This window comes from Lynx canadensis, chromosome F1, assembly GCF_007474595.2.
Source record: "Lynx canadensis isolate LIC74 chromosome F1, mLynCan4.pri.v2, whole genome shotgun sequence".
Classification (NCBI taxonomy): domain Eukaryota; kingdom Metazoa; phylum Chordata; class Mammalia; order Carnivora; family Felidae; genus Lynx; species Lynx canadensis.
This window is the reverse complement of record NC_044319.2, coordinates 62,599,007-62,621,818: the sequence shown is the minus strand read 5'-3', so window position 1 is coordinate 62,621,818 and position 22,812 is coordinate 62,599,007. Positions and strand designations below refer to the sequence as shown.

The window sequence follows — 22,812 nt, the reverse complement described above, 5'->3', positions numbered from 1 at the left end:
ACCTTGCCAACACCCTGATTTCTACCTCCTGAACGCCCAAACTAAGAGATTAAATCATGGTTGTTTTAAACCATCCCGATGTGGTGATTTATTACAGCCCTGGGAAATGAACACAGATACCTTCTGGCCAGCTCTGCGTGACCTTGAGGAAGTCGGGGAACCCCTGTGTTCCCTCCTCTCTGAAATGGAGACTTTACACGTAAAGTGATTAGAGCACAGCCTGGCACAGGAGGGACGCACCGCAGACTAGCAAGTGCTCTGATCAATTTAGTGAAGTCTTTTGAGCACCTACTAAGTGCCAGGCACTGTGCGTAAATCCTTCCATTTGATTCGCACGACAGTCCTGGGAGCCTCTTCTCATGCCAGTTTGCAGTTGAGACTATCTGTGGCTCCGAGTCGTAAGTGGCTCTGAGTAGCAGAAGGGCCTGCAGCCTCCACAGAGGCTTTGTGGCTCTGTTCTGTCCGTTCTGTTGTTCCAGGAAATCACGGGGGTCTCAAGGTGCACAGGCGAGTGGGGAAGGAAGGGCGTGAACTTCCGATTGACTGTAATTGATGTTCGCATTGGGAAGACCCATGCGTGACTCATCTCTTAACACACAACTCGAAGAAGAGAAGTGTTCACGGTTTTGAAAGCAAGGAGATCAGTTGTTTGTGGGGAAGGAGAGGAAGACACAGCTTTATAGGGGAGGCCCCCCCCCCTTTCCGCTCTGCTCTCTGGCTCTGGAAGGGGAGCTGCGTCTCTGAGCAGACGTCTTCGGGAAGCCTGAGGATCCTCAGAAGTGTGGGAAGGTTGAGCTGACCCCAGAGGACATGAACACACCGCGTGGGTAAACCCAGCCAACAAATGCGGGAACAGAGGAGACAGAATTGGCAACCCGTGTGAAGCTTGGCTTTTGCACGCCGACGACAGGTGACGGCTATTTTGGAGAAGTTACCAGCGTCAGAGAGAAGTTCGCCTCGAAGCGTATGGAGGGGTTTTGGCTAAGAGACACTGGCCTGGTTTTTTGCCTGCCTGTCAAGCACTGAACTAGAGGAAATGAGCTTATCGCGGTGCTGGGCATTTAGAAAGTGCTGTGTGATGGTTTGTGGTCGACTCGAGCAAAGCAGGGGAGATTTTCGGGGACGGAAGAAAGAATTTAACAGCTGTGAAATTAACACATCCATTAACTGCTGAGACGGGCCGCCAGGGCGCCTTAACTCGACTTTCCAAAGAGCAATGCGTATGTGCCTGACTCTCACTGCATTTTAGAACTCAGTTGATTGCTCATTTCTTACCCCAGGTACACCGTAGATCATACTAATCACTTAGACATTCGTATACTTTAATTCCTTGAAGAAACCTTAGAAATCCGCTCCGATGTTTGCAAATCTCTGCCTGCGGTTGAGTAGATGGGCTAGATGGCTCTCGAGGTCTCTCCTGGCCCGGGAACCCCCGGCTTCCTCCAGACCGCGCTGTCGGGGCTCAGGTCTGTGAAGACGGCCCAGCAGGGCGACACTCAGAGCGTGGACTCTGTGTCCCAGCACCTGGGGCGGCTGTGACGTAGGCAGACCAGTTCCCCGAAGAACTGTGGCACCGTTTTGTGAGCTCATCACCGTCCCTTCGCGCCAGATGGCGGCCTGAAGAAACGTCTGAGGGAGGCAGTCCTCACGTCAAGAACGGCTAACATGAGGGATGAAAAAGACAGAAACTGAAGTAACTTCTAATAAAAGAAAACCAACTGAAGGGATAGAGTCCTGGAAATCCAGCGAGAGGAAAAGGTAATCAGACCAAAGCGGTAAGAAGAGAGAAATGATCACCGTGAACGTCAGTTTTATCTAAAGATTACATTAGAAATGAGAGGCCTGGGCGGGGGCACCCGGGTGGCTCCATGGATTGAGCGTCTGACTTGGGCTCAGGGCATGATCTCACGGTTCATGAGTTCGAGCCCCACGTCGGGCTCTGTGCTGACAGCTCGGAGCCTGGAGCCTGCTTCGGACTCGGTGTCTCCCTCTCCCGCCCCCTCTGCCCCTCCTCCGCTCACACTCTGTCTCTCTCTCTCTCTCTCAAAAATAAACAAGCATTTAAAAAAGAAAGAAAGAAGAGGCCTGGAAAAAGTGTGGCGACCAGGGACGGGAGCTTGGAAGCGTGTGAGTGCCGCGGGGCCGGGCGGGCAGAGGGGGACACGCCAGTACTCGGGTAAGAGGCAGGGGCTGGAGGGGGGCACTCACTGCCCTGGATTCTCGTGTGGTCCCGTCAGCAAAGCGTTGGGGGGCTCCCTCCAAACTACCGTCTCTTCTCAAACTCCCCCCAGGCCCTTGGAGGATGGCGCACTGGTTTGGGCGTGGGTGGCTGGGCTGCTTGGGGGGATCTTACTCCCGTGGACAGGGGTCAGGCTGGCTTTTCCCGGGACCGTCTCTCCACACGGCTGGTGTGACGCAGCAGGACGATTCTGTTTTCTGTCCTCTGCTCTTTTCACATCGTGCTTGGTCCTTTTCCAGAGGTTTTTGCCTTGGGGCACCCCACTGGGGCGCCTGGCTGGGTCAGTCAGTAGAGCATGCGGCTCTTGATCTCGGGGTTGTAGGTTCAAGCCCCATATTGGGTGTGGAGATTACTTAAAAAAAAATCTTAAAAAGAGAAGCAGACGGGGATGACCCCAGTGGATTCTGTCTCTGCCGTCCGTACGTCACTTGGTAGCTTTTTAGTCAAGTTCATTTCCCTTTGTCCTTTTGGGGTGTCTGTGGGGTTAGGAATGCCCAGACTTGGGGGACCTCAAGAGAAAAACCTATGCTGCTTTCCAGCTGGAGATCCCCTCCCCCATACACACACCCCAAGAGATGATGATATTGGGGAACGGTGACGATTTCTCTTTGCTCTCCCATTTGCACCTTCATGGTCTAAAAGTATTTGGGGCGCCTGGGTGGCTCAGTCGGTTAAGCGTCCGACTTCAGCCAGGTCACGATCTCGCGGTCCGGGAGTTCGAGCCCCGCGTCGGGCTCTGGGCTGATGGCTCGGAGCCTGGAGCCTGTTTCCGATTCTGTGTCTCCCTCTCTCTCTGCCCCTCCCCCGTTCATGCTCTGTCTCTCTCTGTCCCAAAAATAAAAAACGTTGAAAAAAAAATTTTAAAGTATTTGTACAGCACCTTATGGTTGCAGAAGATCTGCCCGTGCCCTGTCTCACCCACTCTCAGGATTTGCCCATCCCACAACTTGACAACCACTCGGAAAGATATTTGTGTGCTCATTTCAAGGCTTAGGAGAGGAGGAAAAAATTGTGCCCCGGGCTCCATGCCGGGTCTAGACCCTCTGCCCTGGGGTTCCGTGCTGTTGTTCTGTGGCAGGCCCCAGGCCGGCTAGTGACACCCACCCGGCAGGCCTCCCCTCCTGTAAGCAGGAGGAGGTGTGGGGGCCCTTGGGGAGGAGGGGGCTCCGCGTCTGTGGGTCTCAGATGAGGGGGAGCATCGACATAGACTCAGGAAGCCCTACTCTTGACCTTTCGCATTCCCTGTAGCTAGTAGGCTCCGAAGTCAGCAGGCGCAGTCCCCATGGAGGTGAGGGCAGCGGGCACAGCATTAGCACCTGGGGGCGCGGCCACGTCATTTCTTAGAGGCCATGATATTCAGAGAGAAGGTGGTGACAGTAAGCCAGAGACTGAGTGGCCGTAAGGGACGAGCACTTGAAGACAGAAGGGCGACAGAAGTGATTCCAGTTGGTCCCAAAAAGGCAAGGCCATGAAGGAAAATCATGTGGCTACCCAGATTTTTATATAGCATTCCTTAAAAAGTACACAGGGTGGTAGGCAGGGAGCGGCCATTGCCGAGAGCGCTGAACGTCTGGGTGCGGCGAGCCCTTGGAAAAGGCTGAGGATGAGAGAAAAGGCTCAGGGGACCGTGGCACGTGATGAGGGGAGGCTCCCAAGCCTCAGTGTACATCCCCACCTTTCCTCTTCCCGTCTTCGAACACAATTACGATGAAGACGTCTCCACATATTGAGACACCAGAGGGGAAACCTTACAGGTCACTTGGTCCCATCCTAACACACGGAGGGGAGGAACGAATGGGGACGGGGCAGGGGTCAGAGAACAGTGAAAGGGGAAATACCCGTATATTAAAGTCATGGCTGCAGTGAAAATATCAGAGGTAAACGTTTGTTTGTTTGTTTGTAAGGAGGCTCCTCGCTCTACACGAAGCCCAACATGGGGCTTGAACTCATGACTCTGAGATCAAGACCTGAGCTGAGATCGAGTCTGATGCTTAACGGACTGAGTCACCCAGGCATCCCCCCACCCCCATTCCATTTTTCTCTCTCTTTTTTTTCTTTCCTTCAGTGGAGAACTATCTGATCTTCAAACTAGGAACACTAGAACTTAAAAAAAATAGAATGTTTAAAAACCATGAAGAAAAAGGTGTCCCTCCTGGGGCGCCTGGGTGGCTCAGTTGGTTAAGCGTCCTCCTTCGGCTCAGGTCATGATCTCAGGGTTGGTGAGTTCGAGCCCCACGTTGGGCTCTGTGCTGACAGCTCAGAGCCTCGAGCCTGCTTCAGATTCTGGGTCTCCCTCTCTCTCTGCCTCTCCCCTGCTCACGCTCTGACTCTGTCTTTCAATAATAAATAAATGTTAAAAAGAAAAAAAAAAAAGGCGTCCCTCCTTTAAGTGTGTCTGCGCCTCGGGGTCCTAATGAATGAGTCTGTACATTCGTGGGTCATAGATGTGAGAAGATGACCAGGGTAAGAACATCCCACTTTGTAGAAAAGGGACAAGTGTGGGTCCAGGGACTACACACTAGTGAACTTGTAGAAGAGATCACAAAGCAGAAGCAGCAGCGAGAGGCTGTAACCAAATAAAAAGCCACCCTAGGAGACGCTTTGCTAGAAATTCCATTCTGGGGCGTGGAAAATAGTTCTCCAAGTGCGCTCGGTGATGTTCACATCCCTTCAGGAACGTGACTCAGCTCTGTGAACTGCTTGGGGAGCGGTCCCGGAAGGCACAAAGGTGCACAGGGAAGAGGGAGGTCCTCCTTACCAGGCAAGCACATGTGTCGGGCGTTGTGTTAAATGTGGGGATGTGTTTTTCTCATCCCTCATCCCGTGAAGAGATTATTACTTTCCCTGTTCAGGAAGGAAAGGGTTGTGTCGACTGAGCCCTTTGCCGGAGGTGAACAGCTGGGAGGTTGGAAACGCTAAGGCTTGAACCCAGATCTTTCTGCCCCCGCAGCCCCCAGGGCAGGCCTGCCTGAGCAGTGAGGGATGAAAATGCGCCCTTTCAAGCACTGTTGAGAGAAGAGGTAGCTCCCGGGTGTTCAAAAGGTTGCCCTTTGGAGGAAAGACGGGCCTGGTCTCTAAGGCCCCACGGCGGGGAGCCAGGGCAGTGGTGTGGAAGTGACGGGAGCCGGGAGCCGGTCGCCGGTCGCCGGTCCTGTTTGCTAACCGCTTGCTGTAGGCTCCTCTCGCTGCAGGCATTTGCTCTGTAAACCTGGGGGGTGAGGTGCAGCCCTGCGATCAAACCTGCCTCGCTGGCGAAGAACCATGGGGAGATCATGACCGGATATCACCCACTAGCGAGTGGCAGAGTCTGGGCCTAAAATCGGGTCCGTCCCACACCAGGGCCAGCATTTTCAACCAGTTCCCTCCGCTCTATTCCTGGTAGTAGATTTCTTTCTCTCTCTCTCGCTCTTTTTTTAAATTTTATTTTAGAGCACGCAAGCGGGGGAGAGGGACAGAGGGGGAGAAAGAATCTTTATTTATTTATTTTTTAACATTCATTTTTGAGAGAGAGAGTGAGAGAGACAGAGTGCAAGCGGGGGAGGGGCAGAGAGAGAAGGAGACACAGAATCGGAAGCAGGCTCCAGGCTCCGAGCTGTCGGCACAGAGCCCGACGCGGGGCTCGAACTCATGAACTGCAAGATCATGACCTGAGCCAGAGTCGGACACTTAAGTGACTGAGCCCGCCGGGTGCCCCGAGAGAGAATCTTAAGTAGACTCCACACTCAGCACAGAGCCCAGTGCAGGATTCGATCATGATCTGAGCCAATATCGAGAGTCAGCCGCTCAGGGATCCTGTTGGTCGATTTCCAACCTGTGTGAAAATTCCCAAGTGACGAGAAGCTCCCAGAAAGAGACTATCCCGTCAGGGAGCGAATTGCCCGTTGCCGACAAATCCTGAGTGGCAGGACCCTGGGTTGGAACCAGGCCTGACGACCACACAGGTGTCTTTCTATGTTTGATTTTTTTTCTCCTGTGCTCTTAAGAGGAACAAGTTTACTTTAGATTCATAGTCAAAGAGAAGGGGGGTTATTGATGGTGGGTCTGGCGGTTCTTCATCACTCCATCCGCCTGAGCTCCCGGATAAGCTCCCAATCCAGTTTGTCCACGGTACTTTTTATGTTTCGGTCATTTATCATAAGTTTATGGGTATAGCAATCTGTAGAAAAGTTTATCGCTGTGGCTTGATAGCATAACAGTTCCAGTAGGAGGTGAAAATTCTGATCCTGTGCGTATTTGAAAATAAACAGAAATTCGAAGGGGGAAGGAACAAAACCTCACAAAACCTTAGCACTCGTTATTACCGTATGCAGACTACTCTGATACCCTGCCCTTGGCGATTACACTGAAAGTTGAGAAAATTGACGTAGTTTTTTGGGAAGTACTTTTTTTGGAGGTACGTTTTGGAAGCAGGATCAAAACCGCCCCAGACTTCTCCCCCGCCCCCAACACACGCCAAGGTATAGAGAAATAAGAGTTCGTGGAATATGTTTCTAGATCCGGAATTTTGGACCTGCGGCGTTACGTGGCGAACGAGGTCGCACGTGCCCCTCGATTGTGTCGGCAGATGCTTTTCTGAGCTCTAACTAGCTGACGTTTTGGTTCGCCAGAGGTGGTTCTGTTTGCAACGGTACGTTAAGTTTCTGCACTCAGATGTCACAGAACCCTCTCCAGAGAGCTCCAGTCCGCAGAGACTGCCTCCCCACACAGGCTGTCCTCACGGTTTCTGGAAAGGGGCTTTGTCCGTCAAGGGAAAGGTAACCTGTGTTTCCCGCCGTTCCTGGCCGCCGTCCCCGTCTGTGTCCTGTTGGCATGCCTCTCCACACTCATCGCCTTCTCAGCTTTAGATCTACTTCTCTGTCCTTAGGGCATTCCGTAATAATTAAAAACTCAGAAATGGAAGGAGTTTTATGTAGGACACAGCTGAACCGACCGACTTTCCTTCCAGCGGACGGGGAGCGAATAACCAGACTACGTCGTGGGTGCTCGTTAATGACAGCATGGATGCCTCTCTCCCTCCTCAGCTGGCATTAGGAACTTTCTATGTGCCAGTTGCCACGCTGGCACGGGGGCCACCAGGATGTAGTCCTTTTTCCTTTAAGGAGCTCGAGCCTAAATAGCATCGTGTGACAGATGTGCTGTGGTAACGGTGAGCCCAAGAGGGTTCAGCAGCCCAATGATATTTGGGGGGCGGGGTGGGCAGGAAGGTGTCTCTGAACCAAGTCTTGAAGGATGCCAAGGGTGTCACCGCAGTGGCAACGGCAGGTGGGTGTACATGACTAGTTCCGGAGGGCTATGTAGGTCAGGGCTCTGGAGAGAGAGAAGACCAGGAAGGTGGATACTCCATGCTGAGGGGATCGGACTTTATTCTGAGGGAAGTCGGAAACCTTTGAGTGGTTTTTAGAGGGAAATAATGAGATGTGTTTCCGATTATCCCAGTTTGCTAGCTGTGTAGAGAATGGTTTGGCCATAGGTGAGCTAGGAAGCACAGAGAGACACTAGATGGGTTGCAAAAATCCAGGTGAGGGGCGCCTGGCTGGCTCAGTCGGTAGAGCGTCCGACTTCGGCTCAGGCCGTGATCTCAAAGCTTGTGAGTTTGAGCCCCGCATCGGGCTCTGTGCTGACAGCCTGGAGCCTGCTTCAGATTCCGTGTCTCCCTCTCTCTCTGCCCCTAACCCACTCGCATTCTGTCTCTGTCTCTCTCAAAAATAAAAATAAACATTAAAAAAAAAAATTAAAAAAAAAAAAAAACCCAGGTGAGAAAGAAGGATCTGTGAACTAAGGCAGTACCGTAGAGACGAAGGAAATACATTCCTAAGCCGTATTGAGGAGACGGGCTACAAAGAACTTGGTCATGAGCAACAGATAATGGAGAACAAGGAAGGGGGTCAAGGGTGTGGTGCAGGCTTCTGGCTTGAGTGGATCCAGTGTTCCTCATCAAGATGGTTCCTGGGAGAAGGAAAGTATCGATGCTGGGAGAATTGCGAGGATGATGATTAATTCGGTGGGGGGCACGATAAATTTGAGGAGCTTTGAGATGTTCAAGAGAGAGGTCTATGGGGACACCCGGTTGGCTCAGTTGGTTAAGCGTCTGACTCTTGGTGTTGGCTCGGGTCATGATCTCACGGTTTGTGGGATTGTGCCCCACGTCGGGCTCTGTACTGACAGTGAGGCGCCTGCTTGGGATTCTCTCTCTCTGCCTCTCTCCAGCTTGTGTGCACTCTCTCTCTCTCAAGTGACTAAAACTTTAAACAATAAGAAAAAGAGGGGATTTCTAGGATTGCCAGGTGGGCCTGGGTTTCAGGCGGAAGGTGCTGAGTTACAGAAGTCGGTTGACCACTCTCTTTCTCGGAAGCCGCGTTAAACATCGGCACGTCTAGTCTGTGCCATTCACGCTGGGTGGACACGTGAGATGTGCTGACTTGACTTCTAGCACAGTGAGCAGAGGGGTGGCTCCCCAAGGTGAGCTTGGCACTCTTGCCAGGATTGTTCGTCTCCGTATCCACTTTTCTTCTGAGCGCCCCTCCCGGGCTTCTTGGAGTCCTTGGCGAGAATCTCAGTACAAAGGCCATTGAGAGACCGTATCAGTAAGAAGTACAAAGGCACTCTGCCCATTATTTCATCTTCCAGGTAAGCCCATGAGGTATGAAGAACGAATAGGCCCGTTTTACAGGTAACAGCCTCTGAGGGTTACGTGGCTTTTGCCTCATAAGTGGTGAAGTTGAGGGTACGACTCTAAATCCCGTTCTCTTTCTGCCAAGTGCTCAGCCCTGACATACACCAGAACGGATCGACTTGTTAAATCCTGGGATGAGAGCTGTTACTGAGGAAGAGGTGTTTTGTGGAAATGGTGCGGCCCCGGAAGTGTTTGTCTGGAGCGATCCTCTCCTTGGATCTCCCAAGACGGGTGCCACTGATGTACCCCGTCTACTTCCCTCCCCTGCCCCATGCCAGCATCGCTGGGACCTGGCGGGCCAGGTGGCACCCTGTCTAGGCCCGCTGTGGCCTCAGCCATCACGGCCTTGCTTATGACTTTCCCCAGCTTCCCCTCTGCCTCCCCTCTGGTGCCCGACACCCAGAGAGATCCTTCCGTTCAGAGCGTCGGGGAGTCAGTCCTCCGCTCAGAAGCCTCCAGTGGTTTCTCATCTCACCTGGAAAGCAAGCTCCACCCTTCAGGCCCCCCCCTCCCCCCGCCCAACACCCTGCCATGTTCTGGCCTCTGGCGGCTTGGATGACCCTGTCAGCACATCCCTCCACTTGAGCCACACTGACCTCTGTCCATTCCCTGGACACTTCTAGCACCTTCTGAATGCCACTGGGCTTTCGTATTTGCCGTTCCCACTTCCTGCACCGCATTTGCCCCGGTGGTTCCCTCACACCCAGGCCTCTGGCTCTCCGTGACGCCTTCGTGCCGGCCCTGCGGCCTCCCTGGCTAAAACAGCAGCCCCTGCCGCGCTCTGTCCCTTACTCTGCCCGTTTTTCCTCAGAGCACTCGGTTTCTGTTTCATTGTGGAGATCTGTACATGAGGTCTGAGAGTTTAGGGCGTCCTGCCGCCTTTATGTATCTGGGCTGGGCTGGGATAGCGCCCGGCCCACAGTGTGCATGCTGGTTGGCGGGGAGGAACAGCGGAGTGAACACACGGAGGCCGTGGGGGTGAGGTCACTACCCAGAGAGGACGGGAGGTGAGGTCACTACCACTGAGGGACTTAACGGTAACGAGACTGAGCGTCTTCGTCTCTGCAGGCGTGGCCGACATTGCCGGCTCCCAAGTCTCCTCGTTGGGAGACAACTGAGAACAGGTATCCGGAAACTTGCCCCCGTTTCCGTGGGTTAGATGCAGGTTGATTGCTCTGATGAGGATGGCAACAATTTTTGTCCCTCTAGCACACAAGTTACCAGCACAGATTTGCGGCCTGGTGACAGCGTGGGGTCCGTCCCCTACCCATGCCCGCTCTTCTAGATGTGGAGGTCACCCAGCATCGTGTCACTGTTTCACCAGTGTCCTGGTGAAAGTGCCACCTGCATTGTGGCTCTCGTAGGAAGAAGCGAGCGTGTCCTTGAACACAGGTTCCCTGGTTGGGGGTTTGACCCTAATGCCACCTTCAGTGCGTTTTTCTGTTGCTCTCTCTTAGGATCTTCTACGTCTCTCATGATTCCCAAGACCTGAAAATCTTCAGCTATATCGCCCGAGATGGTGCCAGCAATATCTTCAGGTGTAACGTCTTTAAATCCAAGAAGAAGGTAAATGAGCAGTCATCGGTCATTGCTTTTGTTTTCCTCTGACGGAACCAGAGGAGCCCCCCCACCATTGGCCACTGTTGAGAGGCAAGAACTGACGTGGCTGTTTGCATGCACAGCACAGGGGAGCCATCCAAGCAGTCCGTCAGTGCTCCTGCGTAACGAGATTCTCCTTTCGTTTTATCTGAGTTTTGTCCTCTGACATGGAGACAGCCGGGAAGAGCTCGACCATTGGATGAGGGCTCTGGATCGGGACAGGTAGATAGCACCAGGAGTGATTCTCCCCTCGGTGTGCGGCGGGAAAGAGGCATGGCCGTTTATTTACGTGACTTTTCACCATAATTCTGTGTGTCGGTCGGGGGCCTATAAATCACGACATGCGGAATCTAGTTTAGACTGTCTGTGGGAAGCTGGTTGTCCTGGGCAATTATTTTGGTGTGGTAACCTTGATGCTTGAGTAAATGCAGCTTTGGCCATTCGGGAGATGCTTTTCCTGTCATTTCTCCAGGAATTTAACGCACAAAACTGGTGTTGGAAACCCGGGGTTTAGTCCCCGCTCTGCTGGAAGCCCGAGAGATGTTATGTGGGTCTTGGCTTCCTTGTCTATAAAGTGAGGAGAGACAAGATCAGAGTTTCCTAAAATGTCTCCTGTAAAATACTTACCGTCCAAAACGTTTCGTGTTAAAAATATCCTCTTTGAATTTGTTGGGAAGCCCTAAAGTTCAAGAGAAGCCCTTGAACTCTGTTTAACCCAGCGTTTCTCAAACTGATTCAGCCATGGAATCATGTTTCTTCCAAGTGATCCGTCTAATATCCTGGGAACTATTTTTTCTGCAGGGTCAAGATTTGCTAACATGTGTCCCATCCCCTACCCTGGCTCTACCTCGAAAATTCTACTTTGCTGATTTTGCCTCTTCCTCTAAGGATTGGCGGTGCCCTTGGCCTCCTGTTCCAAGGCTTTTTCATGCAAATCATGGAATTTGGATGGAAAGAGCTAGAACTGGAAAGGTGGAAAGAAAACGCGCAAGTTGCCAGGCTTCCCTTCTAGAAGATGGTACGGTTGAGCCGAAAGTGTGTAAATGGGCCTAAGGCGAGCTGCCTGTTGAAGAACTGATAGGAAGAAGAGGAGGGTGACAGAGAGAAATAAAAGCCGGAAGGGCTGCAGACAGGCATGTAGGGCTCGGGAGGGTGAGCGGCTCTTGTGCAGCTTTGAGGTGCAGGGCGTCTGGGAAATGAATGTGTTCCCGGGACTTATGAATCGGATCGACGGTAATGTTCTTTGACAGGTGCAGCTAAAGACTGGAATCCCCATGTAATTCATTTTGAGTGTTCAACTGTGCATCTGACTTCAGTTCTGTCCAGAGACTGGACCGCGTGGACCTTGGAATTTATTAGAGCTACACATGGCACGTGATAATTTTCCAAGCGCTTTAATATCTCAGCTTACCTGATCCTTATAAAACCTATGCGAAGAAGTTAAGACTGGTACTTCGATTTCGCAGATGAGTAAATTGACGCTCAGAGAGATCAGATGCCTTGCCCACGGTCCCGGGAATAGGCACCGGCTAGAGGCAGGGAGACGTGCAGACAGCATGAATTTTGAGCCAAAGACCTAGGCAAGGGCTGTCATTATATTTGCTTTGCTGTCAGAGCTAGCATAGCGATGTGAACACAGTGGGGTGGCCCCGTCCTTCTGCCAAAACCTGAGTCTGAGAGCAGTGCCCACTGGAACTTTGAGCTTGAAGTAAAGCACGGAATTAAGTTCTTATTATCCAGAGACCAGGGAGTGGTCACCCGGCTCCCTATCTCTTCCGCTTTTTCCGTGTCTCCTAGCCCTCGGAGCTCATGCTGAAAATGCCACGTCCCGCTTGCCCGCACCTACTGAGCCTGTAACTCTGGGTAGGGTGGATTCTCAGGCCCTCTGCTGGCCTGCAGCCACGTCACTGAAAGAATGGTTTCCAGACAGCCTGTCCTGTGAGCCCCACTGCTGCCGAACTATGGGCAGAAGGGCCAGCTTCCCAGCCAGTAAGGAGGAGGGAGTTGTGCAGGAAAGCAAGCAGACGTGAGGAGGGTGGGGACCGTGCCTGCAAGGTTTTGCACATTTATCCCAGGCAGCCTCTGGAGATGGTGATGTGCTGTTTTGTAACACTTCTGGTCTAGGGAGACCATAGTTAGCTTGGGAAAGAGTTTTGATTGGCGAGTCATAGGAATACTTATGAAGTGAGGGGGGTGAGGCCGTATACCCGGAGGAAACGTGTTGCAGGGATGTTTCTGGATTGTTGGGGGTCAATAGGGACATCTCTGGACTGGCAGCCAGCAGACCTGGATGCTCTCGTGTCGATCACAGTGTGGAAACCTCAGATGAGCTCCTCGCCCTGTCAGGGCTTTGGATATTGCCGTTCAGATCACGCCATGGCCCCTGTGTGTGTCCCCATGGCCCGTTCCCCATGACAGGCCCCCGGTGTGCTTGTCGCCGTTCCCTTATAGTTCACCCAGGGGAGCAGATTCACCTCTTCTGTCGTTTGAGAATATGGGTCTGGTGTCTCCGCTTTCCTAGCGGAGGTCCCCGTGCCTCCCCGCCGGCACGGCCACAGTTCTGTATCCGTGGCTCTTCACGCGAGTCGCTCACGCGTACAGCCAGCGTGGTTCCCCCCTTGGGCTTTCCTCGCGAGCTAGGTAGCAAAAGATTGCAGGAAGGTAACATACCACCAGCTGCTAGTCATCTAGGTCTTGGGTTACCCAGGTTCTAGCTTTCTACGAAGGCAAGCCTTATGGGAAGTCATCTAGTTTGGTTACCTGCTATGTGCCTGTGACTCTTTTTTTTTTTTAATTTTTTTTAATGTTTATTCATTTCTGAGAGAGAGAGAGAGAGAGAGCGTGAGCATGGGGAGGGGAAGAGAGAGAGAGAGAGAGAGAGAGAGAGAGGGAGACACAGAATCTGAAGCAGGCCCCAGTTTCTGAGCTGTCAGCACAGAGCCCAATGTGGGGCTTGAACGTGTGAACCGCGAGATCACGACCTGAGTTGAAGTTGATGCTCCACCGACTGAGCTGCCCAGGGGCCCCTGCGCCTGTGACTCTTTGTGTGAGTTCTCTTCTTTCATTCCTATGGCAGGTATGTAAAGATAGGTACTTTTTCTGGGAAAACAGAAGCTTAAGAGACATAAGTCACAGTAAGTAGAACTGAACCCAGAGAGTCTGACCCTGGAGCCCACATCCTATTTTCCATCAGGAAGTCACATGATAGGGAGTAGCCTTGTTCCCCAGGACCTATTTGTGATGAGAACCTACAGCACTTGTCACTTGGGTATGAAGGGCTCCTTCGCTCTGAACGACCCGAGTCACTCTGACCTAGATTTTCCCTTCTTCCCTCACTGTCTTTGGTCAGTATTGACTCCATTTGCATAATTGAGGAAGGAAAGGGTCCGGGGAAGTAGGTTGCCATGGGTCCCACAGCTCAGCAGTGCCACTGAGACTAGAACTGGGCTTCCTGCCTCCCAGCCCAGAGCTTTGGCCGCTGAACTCTGTTACGTGAAACTCACAAAAGGAACATGAGCCTCTGGACCTGAGCTGCTCCAGCCATCAAGCCAGCTGAAAGGCATCTCAGGAATGCAGGTCGTCGTGTGTGAAGCGATATGATCTTCAGGAACAAGTTCTGTGTGACCGGGAAGGATTGCCAGGATTGTTAGAATGTGTCTGTGGAGGGGGTGACCATCCCAGCATCATTCAGACTACTGTTAGAAAGGAAGGCGGAGAGAGGGTCTTTTCCTCACCCAGGGGAGCCGTTTCCCAAAACTACGGCATTCTGCGCCCGCCCCCCCCCCCCCGCCCCGCCCCGTCCGCCCAACCTGGGGGGTATAATGATAGTATTCATTTGCAAGACCTCTTGCCTCTTGCGTGGTCTCTTGACCTCTCCTGTGGAGAGGACATTGCCCTGCTGTCATTTTTTCCCGGCCCCAGGAGAATGAGGCTGTCGGCCCTGATTAAGTGTGACTGGACTTATTAGCGCAAGAGTGTGTGAAGTGTTGGTGATTAACGAGAGCTGCAGGAATCTCCCCGCTGTCTTCACGGGGCAGCTCCTTGAAATCATTTGCCTGGAATCACAGCTCAATTGGTTTGGTTAGGAGAAATTACTTCCTCCTGTAATGCTGTCCCCATCAGATTAGGGGCCACGGCTGAGAAGTTTCACCGTCCTCGAATGCTTGAAATGGATTTTGAATGATGATGACGGTCCCATGTGAAAGAATAAGTCGCTTGCCTGGCCAGGTTTAGGATATGAAGGAGAGACAGGTCCTAACCTTAGAGAAAGAGCCTAGCTTTGTATCCTAAGGGTTGGGGTCAGATGGGGTTGGGAAGTCAAAATAGAGAAATCACAGGTCTCAGCACTCGTCTGGTCCAAACCTCTCTGTTGATGGATGAGGAAATCGGGGCCTGGAAAGGTGAATTTACTTGCTCGTGGTCACCCAGGTGGTTATTGGCAGTGCTAAAGTTATAACCCGGCCTTCTTTTCTCCGTGGTACTGTGGTTCATGGAAGAAGTTCATAGCAGAGTACAAGGAAGAAGCCAGCAGTCTACTGGAAATTTTAAGATCCCCTATCTCCTGTCAATGTTGAAAGTCCTACCCACTTTGAAGCTAAACTTTCCCCATAGCGAGCAATAGTCTCGTGTCCAAGGCATTGCCTCAATCAAACTCGAGGATCAAGGCTATTACATAACGTGTTGGACGGTAACCTAACCCATCTCAGAGCCTTAGTAACCTTTGGATCTGTCTCTGTATAGGAGTCCAAATATATTTCCTTGCTTCAGCATTGCGAATTCCATACATTGCAGTCATTTGATAAGATAGAAGCTTAAATCTTTTACTGCGGTTCAAACACACACACACAAAAGCACATTAAAGAAACATGACCTCCGGTTCTGTTTTTTTGTTGAGACTCTGTGGTGGTTCAGGTCAAGGGAAGGGCGCTGTACGTTATTGCTGTGGTAGATGAGAAGAATTAGAAACCCAGGAGCTGTCCTGGAGCTGACTTATTGGGCTTCAGTCCCCTGGAATTCAGAAGCACGTGGCAGACAGAGCTCCCCTTGGGGCTGAGGGACAGTAGATGAGAAGACAGAGCGGGTAGATGAATAAGGAGCCTTCCTTGTAGGAAGCGTGCCCCACTTCTCTTTCTCTTCTTACTGTCGCCACCGCCACCCCCCCGTCTTCACCTTGTATTCTCTCCTCACTTTCCTTACTTATCTGAAGACGCCTCTCTCCGTCTCCTGGAATCGTGAAATACAGCTTTTTCCAGGACAGTGGAATTCGGAACGGCGCCCACGGTGATTTATGAAGTCAGCTGCAGAATGAGACAAATACTTCCCATTCTTCCCACGTGCGTTACGCTCGGAAGATTCCCAACGTTCACGGGGCCAGCCAACGACAAGGTCGCTTAACATGAGAACAGCAGATAAAACCGTGACTGACTGGACTTTTCCTCTGGATCAGTGAAGTACAGGGATCAACCTTTTGATTTCTGTCTTCCTGAAGCTACCAGGGCGGGCCTCCCACTCTGGCTGGGAGCATGGTGTTAATTCACGATCGCTGCTGCCACATAGCAGGTACCAACACCCGCCCGGCGTGTACTTAGCACCCACAGCAGGCACGCTCTAGGACGGCCGTTGGTTACATCTTGACATCTGTGCTGCATTGAGGGACGGCCTGGGGGGTGGGCAGGAAGGCGGCTTTGTCGGCATGAATAAGTAGGTGGTTAAAAGAAGCATTCCCGTGCGTCGTGAGGGTAAGTGGTATAAAGTTCTCAGACTGCTCCCTTTCCAGGCCCGTTGTACAAAATTGCCTGGAATCGGCGCGCCCCTGAGCTGCCACGCTCCCCGTCTGCGGCTGAGAGCCCCTCTGAGGTTAGAAAACATCAAAGCCACCATATCCAGCCTAACCTTGACGACTCAAAGCCAACAAATGCGTCGGGGCTGCTGATGGAAAATGGCTTCTGGACAGGAAGATTTGATCCCTGCGCCCAAGTACTTTCGGGGGCTCTTGTGGAACTTAACTGGGTTTGTACTGAAATAATCCAGTAGGTGATGTTTTTTAAAAATCTGGTAAATTCCAGAGGATGGCCAGATCCCGGAGCTGGACAAGGCTGTGTTCCCAACATGCCACCTGTTTGTTGTGCTTCGTACCTGGCTGCCTTCACATCTTTAAAACTCTGCTTTGATTTCCGAAGGCCTGTGTGTGGTCACGAGACATGAGCAGCTCCTCGTGATCCATGGGGACCTATGAAAAGGGTTCTTTTGAAAGCTGCCTTCAGGGAGAGTTCTCCCTTGTGGGCTTAGACGTGGCTTCTTAACTATTAAGTCTTAGCACATGTGGATCCTGCACTCCAAGGTGGCAGGCAGAAGGGGTTTTCTTGCTCAGAAGGCCAGAAGCCCAGTCCCCGAGTGGGGCAGGCCCAGCAGGCGGGAGCCAGCATGGCTGTGCAGAGCGGACGGCCCCAGTGAGGAGGGGGGATGGCCCCACCAGGTGCAGGCTCAGGTAATTTCCCCCAACAAGGTCCTAACATAGGAATCTACTCGAAGTAGACTTTTCACTGGTGAAGGGAGGCAAGCCTGAAAGGTCAGGGGGCCCCTGAACTCACAAAGCCATTTCTGAGAATTTGAGGCCATCCAGCCTCCTCCCACTGCTACAGTGGGGCGTGGGGAGGCCAGTTCTCTCCTGCCGTAAAGCAGGTAGCAGCGTAGCTTGATTCCACGTTCAAGTTCAGAGCGCTCTCCATGGAACATGCTACCACAGTATCCTTTTAGTGTGAATGGAAATACAACCTACATCAAAGCGGAGTAAAGCGAACACTGAAAGGAAACCATTTAGTGGTGAATGTACACATCTAGACCTGGAATCCAGCAATTTCCTCGTGGTGGAAACCATCGTGGTGGCTCCCACCAGAGATAGTTTGGCCCATGGGTTCTCCTCTGTCATGAGTTGGGTGGGGGAGGGGGTGGTTTCGCCTCTTTGATGCTTACATCCGTATGTAAGAGGCAGCCCCCTTAATATCTGTATGTTTCTGTTGTCGATAAAAACAAGCCCAGCCTTTCCTATTTATTTTCTGTCCTCGTTGCCTTTTGGCACAAAAACCTGTGTTCGAGAGCTCAGCGTATGCCAAGCCCTGGGGGAGGTGTTCGTCGTACGCTTGCCCCTCTGCGTGGTGGAGGAGAGGCTGCGGACATCGTGACTCAACGCTGACGACTCCCGTTGTCGCTTCTCGATGGTTGGTTGAAACTGGTAGGCGTGTTCCACGCGTTCGTCCTTGATGAAGGTGACAGAGATGGAAACCATAGTCTGGGTTCTTCCGATGTCAGTCCTGAGTGTGTGATCCAGCGCCCAGCTTGCGATGTCTGAGAAATGTGGGGCCTCTGAGAAGTCATTTCCTACCGGATTTAAGTCTGAGCGCTTCCTTTCCAAGAGAGGATTAGAAATCCTGTCCCCGTCCCTTGTCTTCTCCTGTGGATTTGGGGGCACTTGTTCGAAGACCTTTCAACTTTTAACATCGTCTTTCGTTTTTTAATGTTTACTTATTTTTGAGAGAGAGAGAGAGTGCGACTGGGGGAGGTACAGAGAGAGGGGGACAGAGGACCCGAAGGGGGATCGGCGCTGACGGCAGTGAGCCCGGTGTGGGGCTGCGACTCACGAACCGTGAGAGCGAGACCTGAACCGAAGTCAGATGCTCAACCGAGCCACCCAGGCGCCCCTCAACTTTTAACGTCATCTGAAAAGCTAGTTAAGGAAAGTGTCTGTGGCTTACAGGGATGGTGGAGTTTGTAACCTGTCCTTCCTAGGAGAACCTGAGCTTTTATAGCAACAGGCACTTAGTGAATGTGGGACTCACTAGGTGGACACAGCTGTCCTGGAGTCAGGCCATCCAAAATGTGATTAATCTCGGATGCAAGCGTAGGGTGACAGCCACAGTTAGATAAACTGTCTGCGGTGGGACGTTTGGGGAGCACTGGGGGCAAGGAGCAGTGAGCTGAGCTCACCCAGCCTGTGCGTTTAAACTCCACCTAGCTTACACCAGACTCGGTCTCGGGAAGAAAATGAAAGCTGACCGATTCTGCAGTCGGTCACCTATCCTCTTCGGAGGCCAGACCCTGAGAATATTGCCTGTGGTTCGTCCTCACAGCCTGTGTGGGTCGCTTAGGACTGTAGGGGAACAGGCTTCCTTGTCCCGTGTCCTCCTCTCCAAGTTAAGCAGTGGAATACCGAGGGCTAGGGTCAAGTTCTGTTCTTGGGCTATTAAAAGATATGGTTAAATAGCTCCTCGGCACCCCCACCCCTGCCCCAAGAAAGGAAGGGAGGGAGGGGAGAAGGAAGGAGGGAAGGAAAGAAAGAGGAGTGGCCAAAAACAGACCCAAGTGAGCTATGTCTTTACGGCAAGACTGGGAAGGCTCACCTGGGTTAGGCTTGCGGCCACTGGCATCCCAGGGGAACTTGGACTCCGGGTTCGCGGCTCTGCTGCTTAGACGGTGGCTTCCCAGTCCCTGGTCTGCAGGAGCAGCAGGGAGACCTGGAGAAACCGAGTTTCTCTTCATGTGGCGAACCCACCAAACGTTCAGTTGTGATTGGCGAAGGATGCTGGAGCGTCTGGACCACTTTTGTTAAACGTGGAAGGGGGGACTTGGGCTCAGTGCTGTCTGTCCTTCCAGTTGACTGATTGTTCTAGAACTGGTGAGTTTCTACTTCCTGGGCCATTTCAGGAAGGAAAACATCTCCACACCCTTCTTTGTGAGCATGGGCGCATCGGAGCAACCTGAGGTTTTTCCGTCTCTTCCTTTGCTGACTTCATGGGTTTCTGTCCGCGTGGCCCCCGGCGCATCCCCTCCCGTCCCGGGCCCTTCTTGTGTCCTTTGCAGAGGGTCCCCACGCCCTTCACCTGCTCTTTTCCTTTCTCCTTCCCAGAGCCAAGCCATGCGCATCGTGCGGACGGTCGGGCAAGCCTTCGAGGTCTGCCACAAGTTAAGCCTGCAGCACACGCACCAGAACGCAGACGGCCAGGAGGACGGTGAGGGCGAGAGGGACAGCAGCAGTTCGGGGGAGCCAGGTAGGCGCCTGGGCGGGTCGCTGCAGTGGGAGGGGGTGGCCACCAGCACGGGACAGTGCATTCCTTCACCAAGCCCCAGACCGTCAACCCACTTAAAAAACACATTTATTTTTTTTCTCTTTCTCTCTGGAGTCTACATTTTCTTGAAGGAACGTGTGTGGCTTTTATAATAGACAATTAAAGATGTTTATCGAACACGGAAGCATTTAAGCTGCTTTATGCTACCAAATCCGACCCCAAAGAAAATTTCAGTACAAACGCACCTTCATAAAACAAATTAGAAAGAAGATGAAGTTGTAATTACCTTCATGGCTTTTAAAAAATTGTTTTTAATGTTTATCGATTTTTGGGAGAGACAGAGTGTGAGCGGGGGAAGGGCAGAGAGAGAGAGGGAGACACAGAATCCAAAGCAGGCTCCAGGCTCCCAGCTGTCAGCACAGAGCCCGACGCGGGGCTCGAACCCACGAACTGTGAGATCATGACCTGAGCCCAAGTCAGACGCTTAATTGACTGAGCCACTCAGGCGCCCCACTTTCTTCCTGTTTCTAAATTCTGTAGTTCCGTAGACGTTCCACGTGGACATTATTCCAATATCTCTCACTGTGAAGTGTCACCGAGAGTCAGGAAGAAGGCAGAGTTGTCTTCCGTCATGTTGATCATCTCACAGTAAATGTGGGGAAAGTATGAGCATCAGGAAAGAGCAGACGGAAAGTCAGTATTGTTTATATCAACTTATGTGGAAAACCCAAGAAAAGAAACCAATCACTGTTAGAAACAGGAGAATTCCTTTAAGGAGGTGAGGTCTGGTAGTACGACCAGTAACTCAGGGTTGTGTTTTCCAGCAACGACCACTTGGAAGTCTTAGCAGAAGAAAAAAGTCATTAGCATAACAATTTAAAAAGACAAAATACCCGTGAATGATTGTAATAAAATGTCTACATTTTACGTGAAGAAAGTTGTAAACAAGTGGAAGGTTCTTGGATGGGAAACCTGAACCATCCTTTTTATTAAAAAAAAAAAAAAAAGCCAGTTCTCCTGTGAATCTCTCAATTTAACAGCACAGTGCAGATTTCTGATGATTTCTGCTGTCGTCTTCAGAACCTGCAGGATCCAGATAAGGCAGGGTTCAGAGGAGCATGCAAAGGTTCAACTACTTATTTTTGTAGGCAGAAAACCAATCATGAAAATCAAGTTAGCTAAGCACCCAGTTCGGGGCGCTGCAAAGTGCTTGAGAGCAGACCCTTGAATTCCATTCCGGCTGCACCTGTCCCTGGCTGTGTGATTTGGGGGCAAGTTCATAACCTCTCCGGGCCTTTGTTTCCGCTTTGGAAGAAACTAGAAAGAACGGCAGAGCAGTAAGTCATACGGTTGTTGTGACAATTAGGTGAGCAGATACACGAAAAATGCCTAGTCTGGTGTTTGGCCCGTAGTAAACACCAGATCCGCGTTCGCTATTATTATTCTAACATAAATACGGAAAGATCGGAAAGGCAAGAAGAGAAAAATTTCTGGAAAAGAGGAGTAATGACAGGTGAGTGGCTTTGCAGACATGAAAGCATGAAGCTCTAATAGTAAAACTGCTGATGTAGGAGTGCTTCCCTGACGGGGGGTCAGAATGGAAAGTTCAGACATAGACCCAGAAACACACGCTAACACGCTAACACAGGGCACCGTGGAAATAGGAGCCCTACAGAAAAAAATATAGAAATCAAGTTTAAAAATCCACATGCCTTTGACCCCCAGCTTCCCCTCTCCGAATTTATCGTAAGGGTAAACCCATACATGCGTATGTAAAGTTACATAAGCAAAGAACTGGAAACAGCATGCGGGGGTTTTTCAAATAAATTATGGTACAAATAGCAGAATATTGCACAGTCATTAAAAAGAACGAGTCTGCTCTTGGGACGCCCGGGTAGCTCAGTCGGTTAAGCGTCTGACTTCAGCTCAGGTCATGATCTCACGGCTGATGAGTTGGAGCCCCACATCGGGCTCTGTGCTGACAGCTCAGAGGCTGGAGCCTGCTTTGGATTCTGTGTCTCCGCCCCCCCCCCCCCACCCCTCCCCGAGTCACACTCTGTCTCTCTCTCTCTCTCTCTCTCTCAAAAATAAACATATGTTAAAAAAAAAAAAACTTTAAAAAGAATGAGTCTGCTCTCTATGAAATGATACAAAGTCTGTCCAAGATACTTTGTTGAGTTTTTCTTTTAAAAGAAATTTTTTAACGTTTATTTATTATTGAGAGATAGACACAGGGCATGAGCAGGGGAAGGGTAGAGAGAGGGGGAAACACAGAATGCACATGCACATGCTCTCTCTTTCTCAAAATAAGTAAATAAACTTTAAAAAAAAGGATACAGTGTATTACCTGTATCATACAAAACACGTATTAATTGACTGTTACTGATAAGGCTATTAACAGTAGGCCATTAAGTGTTTGGGGAGGCCAGAGTTACACATGGATGGATCTTTGACTGCATGGGGTGGTCTGAGCCCCTAATCCCCACGTTGTTCAAGGGTAAACTGTACTGCACTCTACGTGCATATTACTTACTAGCTGGTTTGCAGCTCAGACTCTGAAATACATGACCCAGCCCATCTCTGCAGTGTGGGAAGTAGCCAGGGGATCTCTCAAGTCCCATAGGTCTGAGTTAAAGGATTAATCAGGGCTCCCTCTGATCACAGTGTTTGCAGCGTGCAGCTGAGCCTCCTTTGAGTAATATTAGTGTGTGGGATGCCACAGATCTGGGATGGGAAGCATTTCTTCCTCAAGGAAAGCTGCTCACCGCCCAGCCCCATAGTCACTTCCTTTTTACGGCCCCCCTTGCTTGCTTACGGCCTACAAACCACTAGGATGCACGTTTCTTCTTTCCATAAGTGCTTCCCCCGGAAGCATTTATCTACCGCGTTAGGATTTGTCTCTGTTAACGGAGCACCTTGCAGCACCGGACTAGAACTCTTGGTCGGTAGCTGTTTGTGTGTATTTTTGTTTTGTTGATGGGGGTCTCCCATGTGAGGGACTTGTCATTTAACGCACAGTTGATCTTTCCACTGGAGCCACCTGGCCTCTCCCGTGCCCTCCCCGCCTGCCTTTCTTGCCTCCCTCATTCTTCCCACCGCTCCCGACCCTCGGGGAGATGTGTCTTGTGTATCTTTTGGTACTGCTAGCTGCCGCAGGCCGGGTCCCCGGGGCTCAGAGCCAGGTGGGGCCGCTGCTCCTGTTCCGCCGGCCCGCCTCTGCCTGGTGCGGTTTCTTTGAC

The 22,812-nt window shown here is 51.5% G+C and overlaps 1 protein-coding gene across 4 annotated transcripts in view; it reads left to right on the top strand.

Moving 5' to 3' along the window:
* LOC115504938 (carboxyl-terminal PDZ ligand of neuronal nitric oxide synthase protein) overlaps positions 1-22,812 on the top strand; it is a 287,020-nt gene that overhangs the window by 231,930 nt on the left and 32,278 nt on the right. For all 4 annotated transcript variants that reach the window (XM_030302196.1, XM_030302195.1, XM_030302194.1 and 1 more), the window contains 2 exons: positions 10,370-10,478; positions 19,414-19,555. In XM_030302196.1, the coding sequence (XP_030158056.1) occupies positions 10,370-10,478; positions 19,414-19,555 (251 nt within the window). The remainder of the gene's footprint in view (positions 1-10,369; positions 10,479-19,413; positions 19,556-22,812) is intronic.